At 46.1% G+C, this 24,000-nt stretch overlaps 3 protein-coding genes across 3 annotated transcripts in view; all 3 read left to right on the top strand.

The window, feature by feature from the left end:
* dcn (decorin) overlaps positions 1–7,830 on the top strand; it is a 31,673-nt gene extending 23,843 nt beyond the window's left edge. Inside the window, exons 5-8 of the mRNA XM_084448236.1 lie at positions 2,291–2,404; positions 2,968–3,061; positions 3,713–3,851; positions 6,088–7,830. Coding sequence (XP_084304362.1) covers positions 2,291–2,404; positions 2,968–3,061; positions 3,713–3,851; positions 6,088–6,288 — 548 coding nt within the window. The 3' untranslated portion in view covers positions 6,289–7,830. The remainder of the gene's footprint in view (positions 1–2,290; positions 2,405–2,967; positions 3,062–3,712; positions 3,852–6,087) is intronic.
* Positions 7,831–17,391: 9,561 nt separating this feature from the next.
* On the top strand, positions 17,392–19,720 carry lum (lumican; the record flags this gene model as incomplete). The annotated part of the gene is made up of 2 exons (XM_084448240.1): positions 17,392–18,262; positions 18,421–19,720. 2 exons carry the CDS (start codon positions 17,392–17,394, stop codon positions 18,573–18,575), a joined length of 1,026 nt encoding a protein of 341 aa, XP_084304366.1. The 3' UTR covers positions 18,576–19,720.
* A 4,074-nt stretch (positions 19,721–23,794) lies between these two features.
* kera (keratocan) overlaps positions 23,795–24,000 on the top strand; it is a gene marked incomplete at both ends in the record, with an annotated part of 8,780 nt that continues 8,574 nt past the window's right edge. Inside the window, 2 exons of the mRNA XM_084448040.1 lie at positions 23,795–23,801; positions 23,944–24,000. The exon at positions 23,944–24,000 is cut by the window's right edge and continues 604 nt beyond it. Coding sequence (XP_084304166.1) covers positions 23,795–23,801; positions 23,944–24,000 — 64 coding nt within the window. The remainder of the gene's footprint in view (positions 23,802–23,943) is intronic.

Below are 24,000 nucleotides of genomic sequence, written 5' to 3'. Positions count from 1 at the left end.
TTTGTAACAGAGAGGATGTTAGGGGCTGGGGACATGCCTAGTGAGTGTTGAGTGACCTGGTTTGTAACAGAGAGGGTGTTAGGGGCTGGGGACATGCCTAGTGAGTGTTGAGTGACCTGCCTTGTAACAGAGAGGGTGTTAGGGGCTGGGGACATGCCTAGTGAGTGTTGAGTGACCTGGTTTGTAACAGAGAGGGTGTTAGGGGCTGGGGACATGCCTAGTGAGTGTTGAGTGACCTGGCTTGTAACAGAGAGGGTGTTAGGGGCTGGGGACATGCCTAGTGAGTGTTGAGTGACCTGACTTGTAACAGAGAGGGTGTTAGGGGCTGGGGACATGCCTAGTGAGTGTTGAGTGACCTGGTTTGTAACAGAGAGGGTGTTAGGGGCTGGGGACATGCCTAGTGAGTGTTGAGTGACCTGGCTTGTAACAGAGAGGGTGTTAGGGGCTGGGGACATGCCTAGTGAGTGTTGAGTGACCTGGCTTGTAACAGAGAGGGTGTTAGGGGCTGGGGACATGCCTAGTGAGTGTTGAGTGACCTGGTTTGTAACAGAGAGGGTGTTAGGGGCTGGGGACATGCCTAGTGAGTGTTGAGTGACCTGGTTTGTAACAGAGAGGGTGTTAGGGGCTGGGGACATGCCTAGTGAGTGTTGAGTGACCTGGTTTGTAACAGAGAGGGTGTTAGGGGCTGGGGACATGCCTAGTGAGTGTTGAGTGACCTGGTTTGTAACAGAGAGGGTGTTAGGGGCTGGGGACATGCCTAGTGAGTGTTGAGTGACCTGGCTTGTAACAGAGAGGGTGTTAGGGGCTGGGGACATGCCTAGTGAGTGTTGAGTGACCTGGTTTGTAACAGAGAGGGTGTTAGGGGCTGGGGACATGCCTAGTGAGTGTTGAGTGACCTGGTTTCTAAGTACAGAGACCTGTTAAGTGCAAGGTATGATTCATGATGTAGTTGCTGTAGAGTACAGTGAGCCAGCAATCATTTACGGTAGAAAAATGTGTGTGTGTGTGTGTGTGTGTGTGTGTGTGTGTGTGTGTGTGTGTGTGTGTGTGTGTCTTGGCTCCGTATCCACTTATTGGTGTGTTTTTTGTGTGTGGCTGAGCTCCACAGTTACTGGAGCCCCACCGTCTCTACCTTCCCATGACCCCCCCCCCCACACACACACACAGCCCCCCCCCCCAGCTCACCTCCCCTCTCCGCAGGGCCCCCAGCATGTAAGGGATCTGATCCCAGTGTGACAGACAGGCTGGGCAATCTGACCTGGAGCACACTGATCTCCCGACGTGACCAATCAGGAATTACCCCATGACAGAGGGAGGCCAGCCCCCCAGAGGAGCCCCCCAGAGGCCTGCCTGTCTGTGTGTGACCCAGGCTCCTGGTTCCCCCCAGAGGCCTGCCTGTCTGTGTGTGACCCAGGCTCCTGGTTCCCCCCAGAGGCCTGCCTGTCTGTGTGTGACCCAGGCTCCTGGTTCCCCCCAGAGGCCTGCCTGTCTGTGTGTGACCCAGGCTCCTGGTTCCCCCCAGAGGCCTGCCTGTCTGTGTGTGACCCAGGCTCCTGGTTCCCCCCAGAGGCCTGCCTGTCTGTGTGTGACCCAGGCTCCTGGTTCCCCCCAGAGGCCTGCCTGTCTGTGTGTGACCCAGGCTCCTGGTTCCCCCCAGAGGCCTGCCTGTCTGTGTGTGACCCAGGCTCCTGGTTCCCCCCAGAGGCCTGCCTGTCTGTGTGTGACCCAGGCTCCTGGTTCCCCCCAGAGGCCTGCCTGTCTGTGTGTGACCCAGGCTCCTGGTTCCCCCCAGAGGCCTGCCTGTCTGTGTGTGACCCAGGCTCCTGGTTCCCCCCAGAGGCCTGCCTGTCTGTGTGTGACCCAGGCTCCTGGTTCCCCCCAGAGGCCTGCCTGTCTGTGTGTGACCCAGGCTCCTGGTTCCCCCCAGAGGCCTGCCTGTCTGTGTGTGACCCAGGCTCCTGGTTCTCAGAGGGGTCTGCCTGTCTGTGTGTGACCCAGGCTCCTGGTTCCCCCCAGAGGCCTGCCTGTCTGTGTGTGACCCAGGCTCCTGGTTCCCCCCAGAGGCCTGCCTGTCTGTGTGTGACCCAGGCTCCTGGTTCCCCCCAGAGGCCTGCCTGTCTGTGTGTGACCCAGGCTCCTGGTTCCCCCCAGAGGCCTGCCTGTCTGTGTGTAACCCAGGCTCCTGGTTCCCCCCAGAGGCCTGCCTGTCTGTGTGTGACCCAGGCTCCTGGTTCTCAGAGGGGTCTGATGGATTCAACTGGATTCATGTTGGGCTTTTTTCTGTTTTCAGAGCTCGGCTCCAACCCTCTGAAGGAAGAAGGCATCGATGCCGGGGCCTTCGTGGACCTGAAGAGAGTCTCATACATCCGCATTGGAGACACCAGCCTCTCCGAGATCCCCAAAGGTACTGCTCTCTCTCTACCTCCCTGTCTCTCACACACACACATTCTCTCTCTCTCCCTCTCTCTCTCTCACTTTCTCTCTCTCTCCCTCTCTCTCTCTGTCTCTACCTTTCCCATATCCAACGTAACCCAGTTAAAAACATCCATCTTTCATCACAAAGATGCATATGTGGATTGATGTCATCAGCAAAACAATAAGCCAAGTATGAATGAAAGCCAAATGAACAACTTTAGAAATTCAAAACTGCGTTCTTACAGTGTGGGAAACAATTACTTATCCTGACATTTGCCAAAAAAAAGGTTTTTGATAAAGACGGATGTTCAGGGAGAGTGATGGGATGTTTTTGTAATAATATATGGGTCCTTTGAGAATAGAATATGATTGCCTGGAGCTTTGCATGTGGAGACAAAGCTTTAAACCTCTTCTTCACTGTGGAAAGATAGAATCTGTCATTGCTGATATATATTCACATGGTCTAGAGGCTGGTGTGTGATTTGTTGTTTACTTGGCTGATGTGTGAGTGTTGTTTGTGCTTGTCTTGCTGTTATCATTGCGGGTTGCCAGGTTTGCCAAGCTCCCTCTCCGAGCTTCACTTGGACGGAAACAAGATCACCAAGGTGCAGGCAGAGAGCCTGAAGGGCCTCAAGAACCTGGCTAAGTAAAGACTATTCTGTTTTCTACCAAACATCCCCAAAAACATTCCATAAGTGTGAGAAAGTCACGCTTCCTTGCTTGTTGATCTCTCTATCCTCTCCTCTGTCTGTGTGAAAAGTGACATGATGTTAAACCAGGGGTTAACATCATCTACTGAACCTAGGGAACACCGCCATGTATTCAACCAAGAGATTTAACAAAGTTTACGAAAACAGTATTTTGAAGGAATCCAAAACAATTATTTGGCTTATAGATATGATAGGGGAAATCCCTGGAGCCTAAACAGGGACAGAGACAGTCATGCCATATTAAATAGTTTATGTTGGAGAGCAGACCGGCTTACTCATGCTTGGATTGTCCTTTCCCTGGGCGCCAGTCAGAGTTCACCGAGAGGTTATGATCTTTTAAACGTTCATTAAAACCCTCTCAAGATGAATTTACTTTGCTGGTTTCTCTACCTTCTTTCCAATGGTTGTGATTCAGTTAGCTTCTATTCCTTTGGATATAAACCACTTCTGGCCTTTCCCATTGGCCCATGCTCTGTCCATGCAGTGTCCAGGGCCCTGTTGCTATTGGCTCTTGCACATACATTATCTGTAATCCCATTGGTTTTTAAATTCTCATTGGTTCTCTCATTGGTTGCTGTGTCCTGCAGGTTGGGTCTGAGCTCCAATGAAATCAGTGTGGTGGAGAATGGCTCACTGGCCATGGTGCCCCACCTGAGAGAACTGCACCTGGACAACAACGCCCTGACCACTGTGCCTGCCGGACTGGCCGAACACAAGTACATCCAGGTGGGTTTGGGTCGGACCCTGTTCCCAGACCCTGGGGCACAAGGCTGGAGTTACCCAGAATACATTTCACTGTGTGAAAAAAGGTGTATCTGGACTGGAATAGCCTGGATATGTACAGTACCAGGTTTGGGGTGTGTCCAGGTGTTAATAGCCTGGATTTGTACAGTACCAGGTTTGGGGTGTAATCACAAGTGTCCAGGTGTTTCCCCGGATCCATCTGATTATTTGGTACATATCTGGAGTATATAGGAATATGTATTTGGTACATATCTGGAGTATATAGGAATATGTATTTGGTACATATCTGGCGTATATAGGAGTATGTATTTGGTAAATATCTGGAGTATATACAGTAGGAGTATGTATTTGGTACATATCTGGAGTATATAGGAGTATGTATTTGGTCCATATCTGGCGTATATAGGAGTATGTATTTGGTACATATCTGGAGTATATAGGAGTATGTATTTGGTACATATCTGGAGTATATAGGAATATGTATTTGGTACATATCTGGAGTATATAGGAGTATGTATTTGGTACATATCTGGAGTATATAGGAATATGTATTTGGTACATATCTGGCGTATATAGGAGTATGTATTTGGTCCATATCTGGAGTATATAGGAGTATGTATTTGGTACATATCTGGAGTATATACAGTAGGAGTATGTATTTGGTACATATCTGGAGTATATAGGAGTATGTATTTGGTCCATATCTGGCGTATATAGGAGTATGTATTTGGTACATATCTGGAGTATATAGGAGTATGTATTTGGTCCATATCTGGAGTATATAGGAGTATGTATTTGGTACATATCTGGAGTATATAGGAGTATGTATTTGGTACATATCTGGAGTATATAGGAATATGTATTTGGTACATATCTGGCGTATATAGGAGTATGTATTTGGTACATATCTGGAGTATATAGGAGTATGTATTTGGTACATATTTGGTGTATATAGGAGTATGTATTTGGTACATATCTGGAGTATATAGGAGTATGTATTTGGTACATATCTGGAGTATATAGGAGTATGTATTTGGTACATATCTGGCGTATATAGGAGTATGTATTTGGTACATATCTGGAGTATATAGGAATATGTATTTGGTCCATATCTGGAGTATATAGGAGTATGTATTTGGTACATATCTGGAGTATATAGGAATATGTATTTGGTACATATCTGGAGTATATAGGAGTATGTATTTGGTACATATCTGGAGTATATAGGAGTATGTATTTGGTCTATATCTGGAGTATATAGGAGTATGTATTTGGTACATATCTGGAGTATATAGGAATATGTATTTGGTCTATATCCGGAGTATATAGGAGTATGTATTTGGTACATATATGGAGTATATAGGAATATGTATTTGGTACATATCTGGCGTATATAGGAGTATGTATTTGGTACATATCTGGAGTATATAGGAGTATGTATTTGGTCCATATCTGGAGTATATAGGAGTATGTATTTGGTCCATATCTGGAGTTTATAGGAGTATGTATTTGGTACATATCTGGAGTATATAGGAGTATGTATTTGGTCCATATCTGGAGTATATAGGAGTATGTATTTGGTACATATCTGGCGTATATAGGAGTATGTATTTGGTACATATCTGGCCTATATAGGAGTATGTATTTGGTACATATCTGGCGTATATAGGAATATGTATTTGGTACATATCTGGAGTATATAGGAGTATGTATTTGGTCCATATCTGGAGTTTATAGGAGTATGTATTTGGTCCATATCTGGAGTATATAGGAGTATGTATTTGGTACATATCTGGCGTATATAGGAGTATGTATTTGGTACATATCTGGCGTATATAGGAGTATGTATTTGGTACATATCTGGAGTATATAGGAGTATGTATTTGGTCCATATCTGGAGTATATAGGAGTATGTATTTGGTACATATCTGGAGTATATAGGAATATGTATTTGGTACATATCTGGAGTTTATAGGAGTATGTATTTGGTACATATCTGGAGTATATAGGAGTATGTATTTGGTCCATATCTGGAGTATATAGGAGTACCCCAGTCCAGACACCTCTTTTTACGCATAATGATAACAGGCTTTAGATTACCGAGGCTTGGGCTATCTATAAAACTATCTATAAAACCCTTGATTATGATGACAGGTGTCTATGGGTCATCAGTAGACCCACCGCCTGTAACCACGCCCTCTCGCCATGTCGGTTCCAGGTGATCTATCTGCACAACAACAAGATCTCCGTGGTGGGCACGGAGGACTTCTGTCCCCAGGGCTACAACACCAAGAAGGCCATGTACTCTGGCATCAGCCTGTTCAGCAACCCCGTGCCCTACTGGGAGGTCCAGCCAATCACCTTCCGCTGCGTGTTCGACCGCTCTGCCATCCAGCTCGGAAACTACCGGAAGAAGTAGAGAGCGCCCCCATGAGACAGGGTGTTCGAGTATGTGTGTGTGTGTGTGTGTGTGTGTGCGTGTGTGTGTGTGCCTGTGTGTGTGTATGTGCGTGCGTGCGTGTGTGTGTGTGTGTGTGTGTGTGTGTGTGTGTGTGTGCGTGTGTGTGTGTTTGACCGCGGCCCCACGACACTGATCCTCAATCCTGCCTCCTCACTAACTTCAATATCAGCCAGATGTGCACCAGGCCAGGAAGTCTCTGACGCACCACAACCGCACACTGAACACTTAGAAGAACCGCTCCCAACACAGACAGTCCAGGCACACAGCTCTGCTCAGGTCAGGACCGCCAGCGCTCCAACGGGCTGGGCATCACTCTCCGATCCCAGCATAGTCCGATAGTAACGACAAACCTTATCCACACAACAAACCATATCCATACACAATGAACTATTAAGTCATATGATAACCTAGAGTTCCTGTCAGATCTAAACATACATACAGCTCATACATACTTACATGTTAGGCTGCACCTTTGACCTTACTGGAATGTTGTTTAGGGTAAAATAAACAGTAATAAAGAAGAAAAGATGTTCAACTATGACCACTCTGAAGATGTACACGGTTAACCCTTCAACTGTCTCATGCCAGCTGTTGAGATATGTGGGCAAAAGTAAAGTAAGCAAAGTAAACATTCTAATTTGATCATTGTTTTCTGGACCCTCAGCCACATGTGTGCAACCCTGCGACAGTTAGCTAGCAATGCTGACCTGTGGAGCGGGCAGCAAAGGGTTAACTTGTGTCTTAAAATACCATTAACAACAGGTATACTAGAATGTACTAGATTATATTACCTGTGTAGTAGTACTAGTGTGTTCAAAGTGTACTACTATGATATGTTGTACTCTTTGAAAGAATTCTGACTTTCTTTTCATATTGTAGTTAACTGAAATAGAGAAAAAAAAAGTGTTTACTCTTTCACATTGCAATGTGTCCTGCTTGCGTCACGTAGTGGTTTAGCGCTGCGCTAGCTACGCTGCTCTCTTTACCACCAGCCCTCAACCCTCATCGTCATGTCACATTAGACATCAAACCTAAGGTGAGAATAGCTCCTAAAGATGTAGAATAGACAATACGAACACACTCCAAAGAGAGACCATTCCCAAACATCTATATGCATGCTTTTTCCCCTTTCCACTCGAAGCAGGTTGTGGTTTCTGGAATGTTTACGTGTGTGTTTATCTCTCCTGTTGTTATTGTTTTTTTTTATTTTTCACTTTTCCTTACTTTTTCTTTTTGGTAAGTCTTGGATAATTGGCGGGCGCATGTGGAGCGGCATGTCCTTAGCACTCATGTTAGTGTGAATGATGTTTGTATAGACGCTGTATATAAATGCTGTATAAAACGAAACCTCTCATTGCTTAAAGGCACAAGCAGTTACGCTAGTTCAGACATAATATATCAGCAATAAAGGTATTGTTCTTCAGCAGGGTCTCTGGATAGGTGTCCCCAAACAAATAAAAACACTCACTAACAAGCAGTGGCTTTGGAGGGGTGTCAGAATCAGAGTTTACAGTATGTTTTTCTACAGTAAGCATTGTGTGCATTTGGAAGTTGGTCAATCAATCATTTATTCTAAAGCCCTTAAACTGAATGAACCCTGGTTAACAAGGCTTGAAGGAGGTACAGATGAGGAAGAATAAGAGAAGGCATTCACACTGATATCACACACACACACACACACACACACACACACACACTCCATCTCTCTCTCTCTCTCTCTCTCTCTCTCTCACACAAACACACACATTCACGTCATGGTCACCTGGTTCTGAGTTAGGGTCATGGTCTCTCTGTCTCACTGGGGTCATGGGGTCATGTACCACTCTCTCTATTCTGTGGCATTTAATAGTTCAGGTGTACCAATCAAGACCTGGAACAATAGGTAGTTTAGAATGTTTCATATTTCACAAGAATATAAACCGACCACAATAGGTTTCCAAAAACAAAAGTGTAAAATACACTTCAATAATGTTCAGGAGTTATTTTTCTGGGTGATTGAACATAAAAAAAAAAAAACAACTAAATTAAAATCTGTGTGTTCCAGGGTGTCCTTCTACAAGTAATAGCTGAGTTCTGATGTTGACATCGGTGAACTCTGTCCTTTGGTTTAGTCATAAAGATGGGGGGGGGGGGGGGTTCTTTGAAAACACGTTTCAGCCATTTTGAAGTCTGGTTCTTATTAATCATCAAGCTGTAGCAGGCCCTGGCAGGCTGAACTATATAAAACACTGTGTACCATCTGGAAACAATGAACATATGAACACTGTTACACACTATTACACACATGTGACCCTTTGTCCCTTCAGGAAAGGGAAGCCGGTTATAGAGTTCTGTATGTTTATGTACGAAAATGAACATGGAAAGAATGACCAGGATTCCACTGAGTGATGATTACGCTCCGTAGCTTTGATTCGTTAGCAGATCAGATGTTAACAGGACTACGATAGACAGTCAGTCTAGCAGATTACATGTTAACAGGACTACGATAGACAGTCAGTCTAGCAGATTACATGTTAACAGGACTACGATAGACAGTCAGTCTAGCAGATTACATGTTAACAGGACTACAATAGACAGTCAGTGAGGCTGATCAGTGGATACATGACTGTACATTACATTGCATTACATTATAGTCATTTAGAAGACACATTTATCCAAAAGGACTTACAATAATTGCATTTTAACGTAGGTAGTCAGGGTACAAGTGCTTCCCCTTTCTGAACAAGTGACTACTTGCATATCTAGTGCTAAAGCCAAAGTGCAAGAGTAGCAAAATATAAATACAATAGGTGCTTTAAGCCGAAGGGTCAGGGTAGTACTTCTTGAAGAGATGAGTTTTGAGCCTGCAGTGAAAGATGGGCAGAAACTCTGCTGTCCTGACCTCAGTGGGCAGATCGTTCCACCACTGCAGGGGCCTCGGAGTAACGGGGCAACCAGTCGCCCCGAGGTAGCAGAGCGTAGTGGTTGGGCGGGGGTGTAGGGCGTGACCATGGCCCCGAGGTAGCAGAGCGTAGTGGTTGGGCGGGGGTGTAGGGCGTGACCATGGCCTGAAGGTAGGAGGAGCTGGGATACTTCACAACTAGAGGAGGAATATGAAACGCCACGTCCCACCGGTGACAGTAGGAGGGACAGTAAGTACTGAAGCTCCCAAAGATTTCTGCAACAGCAGTGACAGATACTGGATCACACGGTAGGACAGGTGAGTTCAAAATACATTTCACATGTCAAAAAAACAACATATGTGATACTTCCTATATTAATTTAATCAGTATTTGTTGTAGTATAAACAAACTCTAAACACCATCGTCAATCTCAAACTAACATCCATAAGAAAGGACGGCCAAAGGTGGTGAATTATTTGAAAAAGTAGAGCTGTGGTATGATTGGTAAGTAATATCAATGGCACTCATATGATTGGTCCATGCTAAGAAAAGGGTGGGCCGTATTGGTCAGTGTTGTAGCTGTGGGGGAGTCAGCCCAGACACCACAGCACCACTTTCTCACTCTCTATATTGCCCCCTTGTGGTAGGCAGTGATATAGCTTTTCTCTCCCTTGTATGGGCAGTTTGCTTAAACCACACAAACACACACACAGACACACACACACACACACACATACTTTTTTAGTCCCTACTCTAAAAACAGAAACTTGAGCTATAGAGCCACTGTCCATCTCTGGGACCTGAGTACTTAGGCGCAGTGCCAGGTACAGTGTGTGTGTGTGTGTGTGTGTGTGTGTGTGTGTGTGTGCCTGCCAGAGTGAAACAGTTAGGTAGAAGGAAGATCTGTACGTGTGTGTGTGTGTGTGTGTGTGTGTGTGTGTGTGCCTGCACGCGTGTATGTGTGCCTGTAGGTTTGTGTGCCTGCACGTGTGTGTGCCTGTATGTGTATGTCTGTATGTCTGTGCGTGTGTGTCTATACCTGTGTGTTCCTGTGTTTGCTGTCTAGTCGTGCAAAGCGCCCAGCTTGTGTCGCTACGTAACCAACACATAACACAAGAGAACATATCCCCAGGCTGAGGCAGAGCTACACCCCAACCCTCTCACCTCTAACCCTCTCACCCCAACCCTCTCACCATAACCCTTTCACCTCTAACCCTCTCACCTCTAACCCTCTCACCTCTAACCCTCTCACCATAACCCTCTCACCTCTAACCCTCTCACCTCTAACCCTCTCACCATAACCCTCTCACCTCTAACCCTCTCACCTCTAACCCTCTCACCATAACCCTCTCACCTCTAACTCTCTCACCTCTAACCCTCTCACCATAACCCTCTCACCTCTAACCCTCTCACCTCTAACCCTCTCACCATAACCCTCTCACCTCTAACCCTCTCACCATAACCCTCTCACCTCTAACCCTCTCACCTCTAACCCTCTCACCATAACCCTCTCACCTCTAACCCTCTCACCTCTAACCATCTCACCTCTAACCCTCTCACCATAACCCTCTCACCTCTAACCTTCTCACCTCTAACCCTCTCACCTCTAACCCTCTCACCATAACCCTCTCACCTCGAACCCTCTCACCATAACCCTCTCACCTCGAACCCTCTCACCTCTAACCCTCTCACCCTAACCCTCTCACCATAACCCTCTCACCTCTAACCCTCTCACCTCTAACCCTCTCACCTCTAACCCTCTCACCATAACCCTCTCACCTCTAACCCTCTCACCATAACCCTTTCACCCTAACCCTCTCACCATAACCCTCTCACCCCTAACCCTCTCCCCTAACCCTCTCACCATAGCCCTCTCTCACCCTAACTCTATCACCCTAACCCTCTCACCCCTAACCCTCTCACCCCTAACCCTCTCACCCTAACCCTCCCTGTTCAGTATGCAGGAATGTAGCTGCGTCCAACATTTTAGATGTGTAGATGTCCATAATCATGGGTTCATAGTCTTTGTCTTTGTGTGTGTGTGTGTGTGTGTGTGTGTCTTGCCCCATGTCTGAGGTCATTTAACATCTTTACAAAAACGGATTGTGCCTGTTTCTGGTCTAGTATCAAACCAGCCACCTGGTCTAGTAATCAAACCAGCCACCTGGTCTAGTAATCAAACCAGCCACCTGGTCTAGTCTCAGATAGATAATAATAATAGATATATGACTTCATTAATCCCCAAAGGGAAATTCAAACGCCATACTGTAGCAGCCAAATACATAATAACAATTTGGCCTAAATAAACCCTGACCAAAACACAAATATTCAAACACTCGATATACAACAGCAGTCTAGATATAATCAGCATTTAGACACATTTGAACCAGCAACCTTTCAGTCTGGTCTAGTCGGGTCAGATGCTGTAACCACTGGGCCATCTGCTGCTCTGTATGTTTGAAGATACATGAACCCCTGTGTGGTCTCAGTTCAAATATAAATACATCTTTCATATGAACACTGTACTTGACACAGGTACTGTACCACATACTGTACAAGGACATGTTTCTGGTAGCTGTGCTCAACATGGGGCTCCAGCCTATCAGATAAAGACTTCAACGCTCTGCCGACTGGGCCAACCAGGTCCTGGCAGCTGAGTCACAGTTATTCAGTCTAAGATCATTAATCAGGTCTGAATAGTGGGCTATGTGAAAGAGCAGACCTGTGATCCTCGGGTGGTTTTTTGATAAACTGGGTGTATTTTTTCTGGAATGTGGTGTTTCAGTAAATTGTTGAATTACAGTAGAGTTGACATGTGTATACATGCTGAAATGAAAGCATGTGTTGCTAATGAATAGATACCGTTAAACCTGTAGAATAATTAGAATGATTTAGCTCATTAACTAGAGTCTGGCTCCTCTGAGAGCTGCAGGAAAGTTGCTGTGCTTTGCTGATTTGAGAAAGCACAAAGGTTTGATACTGTTTACAGAAACGAGACAAACATTCAGTGTGAGAGGTTTCAAATGTTTGCATATGTTAATGTCTTCTTCTGGAAACCATGACCATACCCCCCAGTCCTCAGCTCAGCAACAACACCCTTGTCTCTATGACGACACAGCCCGTCATCACCAAGGAAACGCCGTCGTCTCCATGGCGTCACATCCCAGTCATCACCAGGGCAACGCCGTTGTCTCCATGACATCACATCCCAGTTCTCACCACGGCAACGCCGTTGTCTCGCCTCTCGCCATCGCCAGGAACAAAATGGAGACAAAATCTATGATAAAAACAGCTGCTTTATTCACCATTCTAGATCAGTGCTCCTCAGGGAGACGCAGACAGACAGTGAGGGGCTGACGTCATGGTCAGAGACAGGAAGGGTGACTGGGCCCAAGCCCTGTGAGTCTGGGGGGACGGACGGGTCTGAGGAAAAGCACAGCAACACAGACTCAGCCCAAAACATTCTGGAGAAATAAACTCTTTGGAACGGTCGTTGATAGTCGTGCACCACCAAAGCGCTGGACAGGCCCGTGGAAAACACTTGTATGAAGCACGTTTCTGTTTCAAGACATCACGACTTTTTCCACCTATTGTCAAGATTTTAGCATTCAAAAGATTATTGAAAAAGTAACGTTAAGTCATGCGATGCCAAATCACAGTAACACTGACCTGTCTCTAGAATCACAGTAACACAGTCCTGCTCCTAGAATCACAGTAACACAGTCCTGCTCCTAGAATCACAGTAACAGTCCTGCTCCTAGAATCACAGTAACACTGACCTGTCTCTAGAATCACAGTAACACAGTCCTGCTCCTAGAATCACAGTAACAGTCCTGTCTCTAGAATCACAGTAACACAGTCCTGCTCCTAGAATCACAGTAACACAGTCCTGCTCCTAGAATCACAGTAACACAGTCCTGCTCCTGGAATCACAGTAACAGTCCTGCTCCTAGAATCACAGTAACACAGTCCTGCTCCTAGAATCACAGTAACACAGTCCTGCTCCTGGAATCACAGTAACACTGACCTGTCTCTAGAATCACAGTAACACAGTCCTGCTCCTGGAATCACAGTAACAGTCCTGCTCCTAGAATCACAGTAACACAGTCCTGTCTCTAGAATCACAGTAACACAGTCCTGCTCCTAGAATCACAGTAACAGTCCTGCTCCTAGAATCACAGTAACACAGTCCTGTCTCTAGAATCACAGTAACACTGTCCTGCTCCTGGAATCACAGTAACAGTCCTGCTCCTAGAATCACAGTAACAGTCCTGCTCCTAGAATCACAGTAACACTGACCTGTCTCTAGAATCACAGTAACACAGTCCTGCTCCTAGAATCACAGTAACACAGTCCTGCTCCTAGAATCACAGTAACACTGACCTGCTCCTAGAATCACAGTAACACTGACCTGCTCCTAGAATGACAGTAACAGTCCTGCTCCTAGAATCACAGTACCAGTCCTGTCTCTAGAATCACAGTAACACAGTCCTGTCTCTAGAATCACAGTAACAGTCCTGCTCCTAGAATCACAGTAACAGTCCTGCTCCTAGAATCACAGTAACACAGTCCTGCTCCTAGAATCACAGTAACACTGACCTGTCTCTAGAATCACAGTAACACAGTCCTGCTCCTAGAATCACAGTAACACAGTCCTGCTCCTAGAATCACAGTAACACAGTCCTGCTCCTAGAATCACAGTAACAGTCCTGCTCCTAGAATCACAGTAACACTGACCTGTCTCTAGAATCACAGTAACACTGTCCTGCTCCTAGAATCACAGTAACACTGACCTGCTCCTAGAATCACAGTAACAGTCCTGCTCCTAGAATCACAGTAACAGTCCTGTCTCTAGAATCACAGTAACACAGTCCTGTCTCTAGAATCACAGTAACAGTCCTGTCTCTAGAATCACAGTAAAAGGCCTGCTCCTAGAATCACAGTAACACAGTCCTGCTCCTGGAATCACAGTAACACAGTCCTGCTCCTGGAATCACAGTAACACAGTCCTGCTCCTGGAATCACAGTAACACAGTCCTGCTCCTAGAATCACAGTAACACAGTCCTGCTCCTAGAATCACAGTAACAGTCCTGCTCATAGAATCACAGTAGCACAGTCCTGCTCCTAGAATCACAGTAACACAGTCCTGCTCCTAGAATCACAGTAACACAGTCCTGCTCCTAGAATCACAGTAACAGTCCTGCTCCTAGAATCACAGTAACACTGACCTGTCTCTAGAATCACAGTAACACTGTCCTGCTCCTAGAATCACAGTAACACTGACCTGTCTCTAGAATCACAGTAACACAGTCCTGCTCCTAGAATCACAGTAACACAGTCCTGCTCCTAGAATCACAGTAACACAGTCCTGCTCCTAGAATCACAGTAACACAGTCCTGCTCCTAGAATCACAGTAACACAGTCCTGCTCCTGGAATCACAGTAACACAGTCCTGCTCCTGGAATCACAGTAACAGTCCTGCTCCTGGAATCACAGTAACAGTCCTGCTCCTAGAATCACAGTAACAGTCCTGCTCCTGGAATCACAGTAACAGTCCTGCTCCTGTCAAGAAAAAGAGTAACTGGATACAGGAAGAGGAGAGGGAGGAAATATAATTTGTCGTGTATATGTCTGGTCTACAGACAAGTGGGCAATAACTATTTTGTTGAGTAAATGCAACCTTCACTGCTTGCTAGAGTAATGCTATGTTTAAATGAAGCATTAGACCCGTTTCAAATGAGTTACAGTTGAGAGTTCATTAAGAGTTTGGACATGTGTATAGAATCTATTGGCTGAAAACCAAGCTGCTGGTAGTCTGGTAAATAATTAAATGACAAAGCAGACTAAAATGAACAGTGTACTATTGAAGCTGAATATGGTGGAAAAATAGAAGAATGTGCTAATGAAAGGAGGCTGGAGGAGGAGGAGGAGGAGGAGGAGGAGGAGGAAGAGGAGAAGGAGGAGGAGGAGGAGGAGAAGCTCTGACAGTAGTTGAGTGGTTTACAGGCTGGGTATATGGTCTGCGTTAGTCACAGTTTGAGCATGCCTCCTCCATCGACGCCATGCTGGTAGCATAGCAGGGCAGATGAGTGCAGGCAGTGGGTGTCTGGTGGGTCAGCGTTATGTGAGCCTTCCCTGGTCCTCTCTGAAGCCTCTCAACTCAGTTTTTCCGAGCCTTTATTTACAGCCAGAGAGCCACTAACTTTCATTCTGCATAAAAACCGGCAGCTGGCTGAAACTAGCAGCCAGAAATCCCGACATGTGTTTTTCCACACATAAGCCGTCCTTCTCTGTTCCACTAAGCTGTTGTCGGCGCCTCTGCTTTTTTTTTTTTTTACAAGCAAACATTTCGCTCTGGCAATGGATGGGGCTACTATTAGTGCGCACAGTGTGTCCTTAATTCACAGTGAGTTGTTTGTTTGCATGGTGAGAAGGAAGGGGAAGGTTATAATGTGGAGACAGAGGGAGAGAGGGGGATCAGAGGACAGGTATATATGGTGCCTGGACAGTAGGCCTGCTCGCTGTAGGGCTGGTTCGTGTCCAGCGCTCCCCTGGTGCACCTGCTGTGCGTTAGGCAGAGCCCATAACTCCTGGAATGCCTCACTGAAGAAGCTCACATTGATGACATCATCAATTTATACGACGGCCTGACTCCAATTTGGGATGCCGCCCTGTCTCCCTGAGACCACAGACGTCTGAAGATTCCTCCCACCCTTCTGTCTTTCTCTCTCTCCCTCACTCACTCTCTCTCTCTCCTCTCTCTCTCTCTCTCTCTCTCTCTTCCCCTCCCTTTCTCTCTTTTTCTCCAGAGACTTCTGTTTCTTCTACACCACAGCGGTCTACCTGCTGCCCTCCAGCCCAGGCACAGAAGGACATAGAAAGGTAAGCTTGCGCTGGCAGGAGTGGCCTGGACATGTCCTGCTAGTGCTTCTTTATGCTGGCTTTCCCTGCTGGACTCTCAGCTGGCCCAGCAGGGCTCGGAGGGAGCGGCCGGGACACACAGCTGCTGTAGTTGTCCTCAGGGCAGGACAGACGTAGTGGAGGGGTTCATCTGATTTGCTCCACTGGGCAGAGAAAATACTTTACAAGAATATATACCGGGCTTTTAGGAACAGGCTTCTTTTCAGGTGTAGGGTTTCTATAGTATCAGGTGCCTGTTTAGGTGGTAGGTAGGTAGTACTGTAGGTAGGTAGTACTGTAGGTAGGTAGTACTGTAGGTAGGTAGGTAGGTAGGTAGGTAGGTAGGTAGGTAGGTAGGTAGGTAGGTAGGTAGTACTGTAGGTAGGTGGGTAGGTAGGTAGTACTGTAGGTAGGTAGGTAGTACTTTATTGGTCCCTGAGGGGAAGTTACAGTGTTACAGCAGCAACCGAGACTGTTATGTATTTTCCATGCAATGATATGCATAAATCAGAAACCATCTTCATACTGCATATAACACAGTATCAGTCTTGTGACTCAGTTGATATTGATAGTATGAATTGTGTCTGCATATGGATTGATGGCAGCACATATGTAGATAAACAATGTCTGGTTGCCTTCTGCACACCACAGTCTGGTATTTGATAATCCAACGACTACAGACTAGAGGGAATCTTTTTTCCCCAGACTAAAGGTAGAACATTCCTGGATGCTAGACTGTGGGTTTTTAGGAGTGAATGGAGATGTGTTTGTGGTGATTTCAGGAGAGTTTTGGATCAGTGGGTCTCCGGCAACATCGTTCTTCCTGATATGAACTTTTTGAAATGGACGGTTTTGTAATATGTGATTGATAGCATTGATTGTGATTGATAGTACTGTGTGATTGATAGATTACCAATGTGATTCTGTATTGCTGGATAAAGATATAAAACCTTTGTAAACTACTTTAAATTATTTCTAAAAGTAGCTAGTAACAGAAACTGAAATGTGGCTTGTAGACTCTCACATCATAAGATTCTCTCCCTAGCTTCTGTCAAACTAATGTTTATTACTCTTTCCCTTTACTCATCTTTCCTCCATCTACCCTCTTCCTCTTCTCTCTCCCTCTCTCTCTCTCTCTTTCTCCCTCTCGCTCTCTTTCTCTCTCTCTCTCTCTCTCTCTCTCTCTCTCTCTCTCCCTCTCTCTCTCTCTCTCTCTCTCTCTCTCTCCCTCTCTCCCTCTCTCTCTTTCTCTCTCTTTCTCTCTCTCTCCCAGCCGACATGTTTCCCCTCCGTCTAGTCTTCCTGGCGGTGCTGTTGGGTCTGGCTCAGTGTCAGTACTACGACTACGACTACCAGCCACCCTCTCAGCTGGGCCCTTCGGGACCCAACTGTGCCCAGGAGTGCGACTGCCCCATGAACTTCCCCACCGCCATGTACTGTGACGACCGCAAGCTAAAGTTCGTACCCATGGTCCCCACTGGCATCAAGTACCTGTACCTCCAGAACAACATGATCGACGAGATCAAGGCTGGCGTGTTCGACAACGTCACTGACCTCCGCTGGCTGATCCTGGACAACAACCAGCTCACCAACGAGAAGATCGCCGCCGGGACCATCGACAAGCTGGTGGGCTTGGAGAAGCTGTTCTTCAGCCACAACCAACTGAAAGAGCCTGTGATCCCTCCTTCCAAAGTCCTGGAGGAGCTCAAAATGATGAGCAACAAAATGACCAAGTTCCCTGCTGGCCTCCTGTCTGGCAGGGACAACCTGACCGCCATCCACCTGCAGGACAACGAGCTGACCACAGAAGGCATCAGTGGGGCCTTTAAGGGCCTGAAGAAGCTGATGTTGCTGGACGTGAGCAAGAACAAGCTGAAGAAGCTGCCTGCAGGAGTGCCCAACTCTATGGAGATCCTCTACGCTGACTACAACCAGATCGACACCATCGCAGCCGGGTACCTGAACAAGCTGCCATCCCTGCAGTACCTGAGGCTCTCCCACAACCAGCTGATGGACTCGGGCATCCCGGCGGGCGTGTTCAACGTGACCACGCTGGTGGAGCTGGACCTGTCCTTCAACAAGCTGCAGTCCATCCCCGAGATCAACGAGATGCTGGAGCAACTTTACCTGCAGGCCAACGAGATCACCGGTAAGTCGTCGTTCGTTTCACGCTCTCAATGGCACAGTGATTTATTTATTGGGCGAATTTTATGTGAAATACCAATGGTTTTGACAAACACAAATAAACTATGAATAGCCAGTACATCCCCGCTGCCTCCAACCACGGTTCCACCCTCCTCCCTACAGAGATCAAGCTGGGGAGTTTCTGCAAGTTCATCAGCCCCCTCAACTACTCCCGCCTGAAACACCTCCGCCTGGACAGCAACAACGTGACCCACACCAACATGCCCGTTGAGATCGGCACCTGTCTGCGGCAAGCTTCAGACATCATCTTCGAATAACAACCCTCCCTTACCCCTGTCCCCAGCCTGACCCCATCCTGACCCCGGCCTGACCCCGCCCTGACCCCACCCTGACCCGGCCTACCCTCCGCTCCTCTCCCCGTCCCCCTCCAATTGAGCCCCACACAATGTCCCTAAGACCACACCAGCATACTATTTAACATATGCGATATGGCTTGTGAGATAATGTACACGTCTGGGTGCTCTGCTCTTCATAACCCTCAACAAGTCCGCACATGACCCTCTTCCCCTACTGGCCAAGTTGAGGAACAACGCGTCAGCACAGTGTCCCAGACTTCAGGCCAAACCAGGAAATGACCAACTCTTCCTGGCTGGAAACCCTGTGGACAGCGGTTTGTCCCCTTAGGACGGTAAGCTTAGCGAACATTGTTATTAGATGCCAAGGCTCTTTAGTAACAGAAATGGTTATTAAGTATAATTCTTACATTTTTGTTGGTTTCTTTACCATGATGCTATGTGGTGCAGTGTACAAAGAGTTACAACATGAAAGAGGAAAACAAATCAGGTATGAAGAAAAACCTGGATGAAGTGCTTTTGATGAAAAAGCAAATTCACACACTTCAAACATTCCAAACTAGTATCACATGGTTCAATAACCAACGTGTGAGAGGTAACTCAGTCGTGATGCTAAATGTGAGCAGTTCTCCATTCTATACTTGTGTGTCTTGTATGTTCTGATGTTTAAAATTGTTTTGTATTTTGTTAACACTCTTAAAACGGCCTGCAGGTAAGGAACAGAGAATATGCTGGATATGTGAGATCTACTGGGAAGAATATTGAACTTATCTCATCTGAATCTTTCCTAAACCTAACTCCAATTCAAACGCCTTTTCACTCATGAAAAAATGGCACCCATCAATATAAGATTGGAGTAACCATCTTCTTTTTGAACCACTCTCCAGTGTTTTGTTTTATTTGATTTAAAGGCTTCACGCTAAATATCTGCTGTGATAACAAAAAAACTCTCTGATATCTAATTTCATTGCAGTTCACTGTTATGCACTGCAATCATTTATACAACATTTGCGTTGCATGAATTTCATGGTAACAATGTATGACAATAAACAATAGCTTTTGCAGATTGTGTGTGTTAATACTTACCTGTTTGCTATGTTTAACATGTGCTTTGCCCACCTAGCTCTAACAGGGGTACAACAGGGGTATTTGTGAAGACAATATTATGGTGCTCTAGAGGTTGAGACAGTGGTGGGATGTGAGTTGTGTCTGAGAATATCAGAAGACATCCTGACATAATGGATTCGGACTCAGTAATCGCTGGTGAATTGACTGAGGACAGAAATACAGTTGAATAAACAACATTTCCAATAAATATGTGTGGCAGCATGTTTGTTTAAAACTGTTACTGGCACTGTGGGACTCATCAAGTTATGTTACTGGGTATATGGCTACTATGGTACACTGTTGATCTACAACTGAGTGAAGAATAATTATCATTATTACCACATTGATATTAGCAGAAGAACACTTAACGAAAGCTTGACCAGGAGCTAAAGCAGGTGTAACTAACAGATCACTTGCCTGCAATTTGCAATGCCTAAGAGATCTACTCATCGCTGTTGCTCTGGGCTTGATTAGCCTGGACTTCAGTCAGAAGTGTTGGCTCTGTGTGTGATTAGTCAGGGCTCATGCTTTCTGTAGAGTGTGTTAGGCCTCTGGCACAGCCTAGAACCAGATCCATGTGTAGCCCACCTCCCCACAGCCCAAGCCCCAGGCCTACGGTCTGCAGAGGGGAGGAAGACATGCTGGTTGGACCGATGGAGAGAGAGAGAGAGAGAGAGAGAGAGAGAGAGAGAGATAGACACTTCTCTGCTCTCTTTCTTCCTCCCTATAGGCTGCACTAGGTTTTTCTTTGGGACTTGGCCTCCACACCTGGCAGCTGTCCTTCCTCACTGTAGGGAGTGTCTCTCCTGTGTCTCCCTGCCGATGAATGAGACACTTCCTGATGGTGTGGCGGCAGGCTTGTCTGGGGGACCAGGAGGGATGCAGGGCTTGGCTGGATACCAGAGTCAGTGGAATCTTTGCAGCCAGTTTGTGATACAGTACACTGGAAATGTAGAGCTGCACCTTAAGGCCAAGAAGTCTTTTTGACAGTCACACTGTTTGACCATTGAACATTATCACCAGTATCTACTCAGTACTGACAGGAAATAACACAAGCAGAGAAGCCTTAATCACTTCCAACATGCTGAGGTCTACTGTACTTCTGCAGTTTTCGTCTGTTATGGTCCAAGCCATAGAGTAGCACTCTAAATCCTTCAGGCTAGCACCAGAAGTTTCATGCTATAGATGTATCATCCTAGGCTTCAGCCATACCACAGCAGCACCCAATGCAGATTTTTCAACGGTGTTGAATAGAAGCAAGGAAATCTCCCTTAAACACCTCCACACCTCATCGAACAGGCCAGAGCCGGAGGCCTCAAGTCCAGCAGGTGTGTCTACAACAGAAGACGATCACGGAGGAATCTGGACATTCCTAGGATTTATCTGCTGGTCTTTTTTTCCTAAAGCCCAGACAGACTCTCCAGGGAGGAGGGGCTGGGCATGAGGGTCCTCCGGGGGGTAATGGAGGTGTGTGTTGGGGGCAGCAGTGCGGAGTTTGATGTGTAGTAGTAGTATGGAGGAGGGGGCGCAGTGAGGAGTGTGGGCTGGCAAATGTGTTCCTCACGTTGCACCGAGCTGAAACCCATACGTTCCTCTGATCTGTTTCACAGACGAAGCTTGGTTTCATTCCAGGCTCAGGCTGCAGATCAGATCAGCTGACCCTCTCAGGAATGTGATCTTTCAGACAGAGTTGTTGTTAAGTTTCTCCTCTAATACAGCATGACTAATGGCACCAACACAAAGCATAGGGAGAGATCGGAAACATGGCTGACTCTAGACCTCCCTTAGAGTGTCTAGTATCTAGTATAGACCTCTTCCTCAGGGTGTGTAGTATAGACCTCAGGGCGTGTACAGTAGTATAGACCTCAGGGTGAGTAGTATAGACATCAGGGTGTGTAGTATAGACCTCAGGGCGTGTACAGTAGTATAGACCTCAGGGTGAGTAGTATAGACATCTGGGTGTGTAGTATAGACCTCAGGGTGATTAGTATAGACATCTGGGTGTGTAGTATAGACCTCAGGGTGATTAGTATAGACATCTGGGTGTGTAGTATAGACCTCAGGGTGATTAGTATAGACATCTGGGTGTGTAGTATAGACCTCAGGGTGTGTAGTATTACTCAGGGTGTGTAGTATAGACCCCAGGGTGTGTAGTATTACTCAGGGTGTGTAGTATAGACCCCAGGGTGTGTAGTATAGACCTCAGGGTGTGTACAGTAGTATAGACCTCATGGTGAGTAGTATAGACATCTGGGTGTGTAGTATAGACCTCAGGGTGTGTAGTATAGACCCCAGGGTGTGTAGTATAGACCTCAGGGTGTGTAGTATTACTCAGGGTGTGTAGTATAGACCTCAGAGTGAGTAGTATAGACATCTGGGTGTGTAGTATAGACCTCAGGGTGTGTAGTATTACTCAGGGTGCGTAGTATTTTATTTTATTTATTTTTATTTTACCTTCATTTAACCAGGAAAAGACACGGTTTCAAAACATAAAACAACAACAAATTACAAAATAAACAAGGAAAGACAGATTACAACATTCATCATCACTCGAAACATCTGCAGCCAGATGTGGTTGATGAGATGTATTACTCAGGGTGAGTAGTATAGACCTCAGGGTGTGTAGTATTACTCTGGGTGTGTAGTATAGACCCCAGGGTGAGTAGTATAGACCCCAGGGTGAGTAGTATAGACCCCAGGGTGTGTAATATAGACCTCAGGGTGAATATTATAGACCTCAGAGTGTATAGTATTACTCAGGGTGTGTAGTATAGACCTCAGGGTGGGTAGTATAGACCTCAGGGTGTGTAGTATTACTCAGGGTGTGTAGTATAGACCTCAGGCTGTGTAGTATAGACCTCAGGGTGAGTAGTATAGACCTCAGGGTGAGTAGTATAGACCTTGGGGTGTGTAGTATAGACCTCAGGGTGAGTAGTATAGACCTCAGGGTGTGTAGTATTACTCAGGGTGTGTAGTATTACTCAGGGTGTGTAGTATAGACCTCAGGGTGTGTAGTATAGACCTCAGGGTGTGTAGTATTACTCAGGGTGTGTAGTATAGACCTCAGGGTGAGTAGTATAGACCTTGGGGTGTGTAGTATTACTCAGGGTGTGTAGTATAGACCTCAGGGTGTGTAGTATAGACCTCAGGGTGTGTAGTATTACTCAGGGTGTGTAGTATAGACCTCAGGGTGTGTAGTATAGACCTCAGGGTGTGTAGTATTACTCAGGGTGTGTAGTATAGACCTCAGGGTGTGTAGTATAGACTCATGCACGAACCAATCAATGCACTGAATAAAGGCAAAACAGAATGTTCTGACAGCATTATGGCTCTGACCGGTATTTGACCAGCGCTGTGCTGAACTTGGTTCCTTGATGAGAGCACTGATAACAGGCTGGAGGCAGCTTTTCTTATTTGGCACTGGAGTGGTCATCACATCACAGCCTGCTAAAACACCAGAGGTGTTCATTTGGGCTGTGATATAATTATTCCCTAACATTCTACAGGAAGTCCCTTGAGTGGGTTAGCTATTATGTTGACTGGTCATACTGTATCTAAATCATTAATCATGTGTTTCATAATCTTTGTTTTTACAGTACTGTCGGTGTAATATGTTTGTCTGGTGTACACTATTCAACAGTGCACTTGCAAGGCAGTGAGGGCTCCATTGCTAGACTGGTAATCGAAAGTCCTACAGTGTTCCAGATGTGCTGGTGATCAGTGGTCTCAGTCTGAGTCTAGTAAGTGTAATTAGAGCAGGCTATAATAGAGCCTGATTAGCTTAATGCATTTAGTAACTCTCACATAAAGTGCTTCCAGATGTGCCAATTTTCCTTCCACATTCTTGTAATCAGATCCTTCTGTTACAGTCAATCATACCTGGCCATTAAAGAAACACAAGTCTTTCTACGCCTTCCAAGTCTTTCCATTGATGCTGGGCGGTATTCAGGGGGACTAGTGTTGTAGTAGTTACCTGTAATTCTCTAGCCAGAGCGCTACAAGAACATTTAACTTAAATGATGGCTGAAGGAAATTTGAGTTTAAACAAAATTAACCAAACACCTATCTTTACCTACATGACAGGTAGCACTTGTCTCAACATTATTGCTCACATGTGTGTTTTTGTACACCATTCTTACTAATCTCAGTTTCAGCACAATTTCTTCCCCTTTCTCCAGGCACACCCAACAGTGAAACCAGCATGGAGCCTGCTGCCCTCGTCTAGACAGTAAAGCCCTTCATAAGAACCTGGACCTGGACCACACTTCTCTGGTGGAGACCT

This window comes from Borostomias antarcticus (assembly GCF_949987555.1).
Source record: "Borostomias antarcticus genome assembly, chromosome: 13".
Taxonomy (NCBI): domain Eukaryota; kingdom Metazoa; phylum Chordata; class Actinopteri; order Stomiiformes; family Stomiidae; genus Borostomias; species Borostomias antarcticus.
This window is presented reverse-complemented; position numbering and strand designations above follow the sequence as displayed.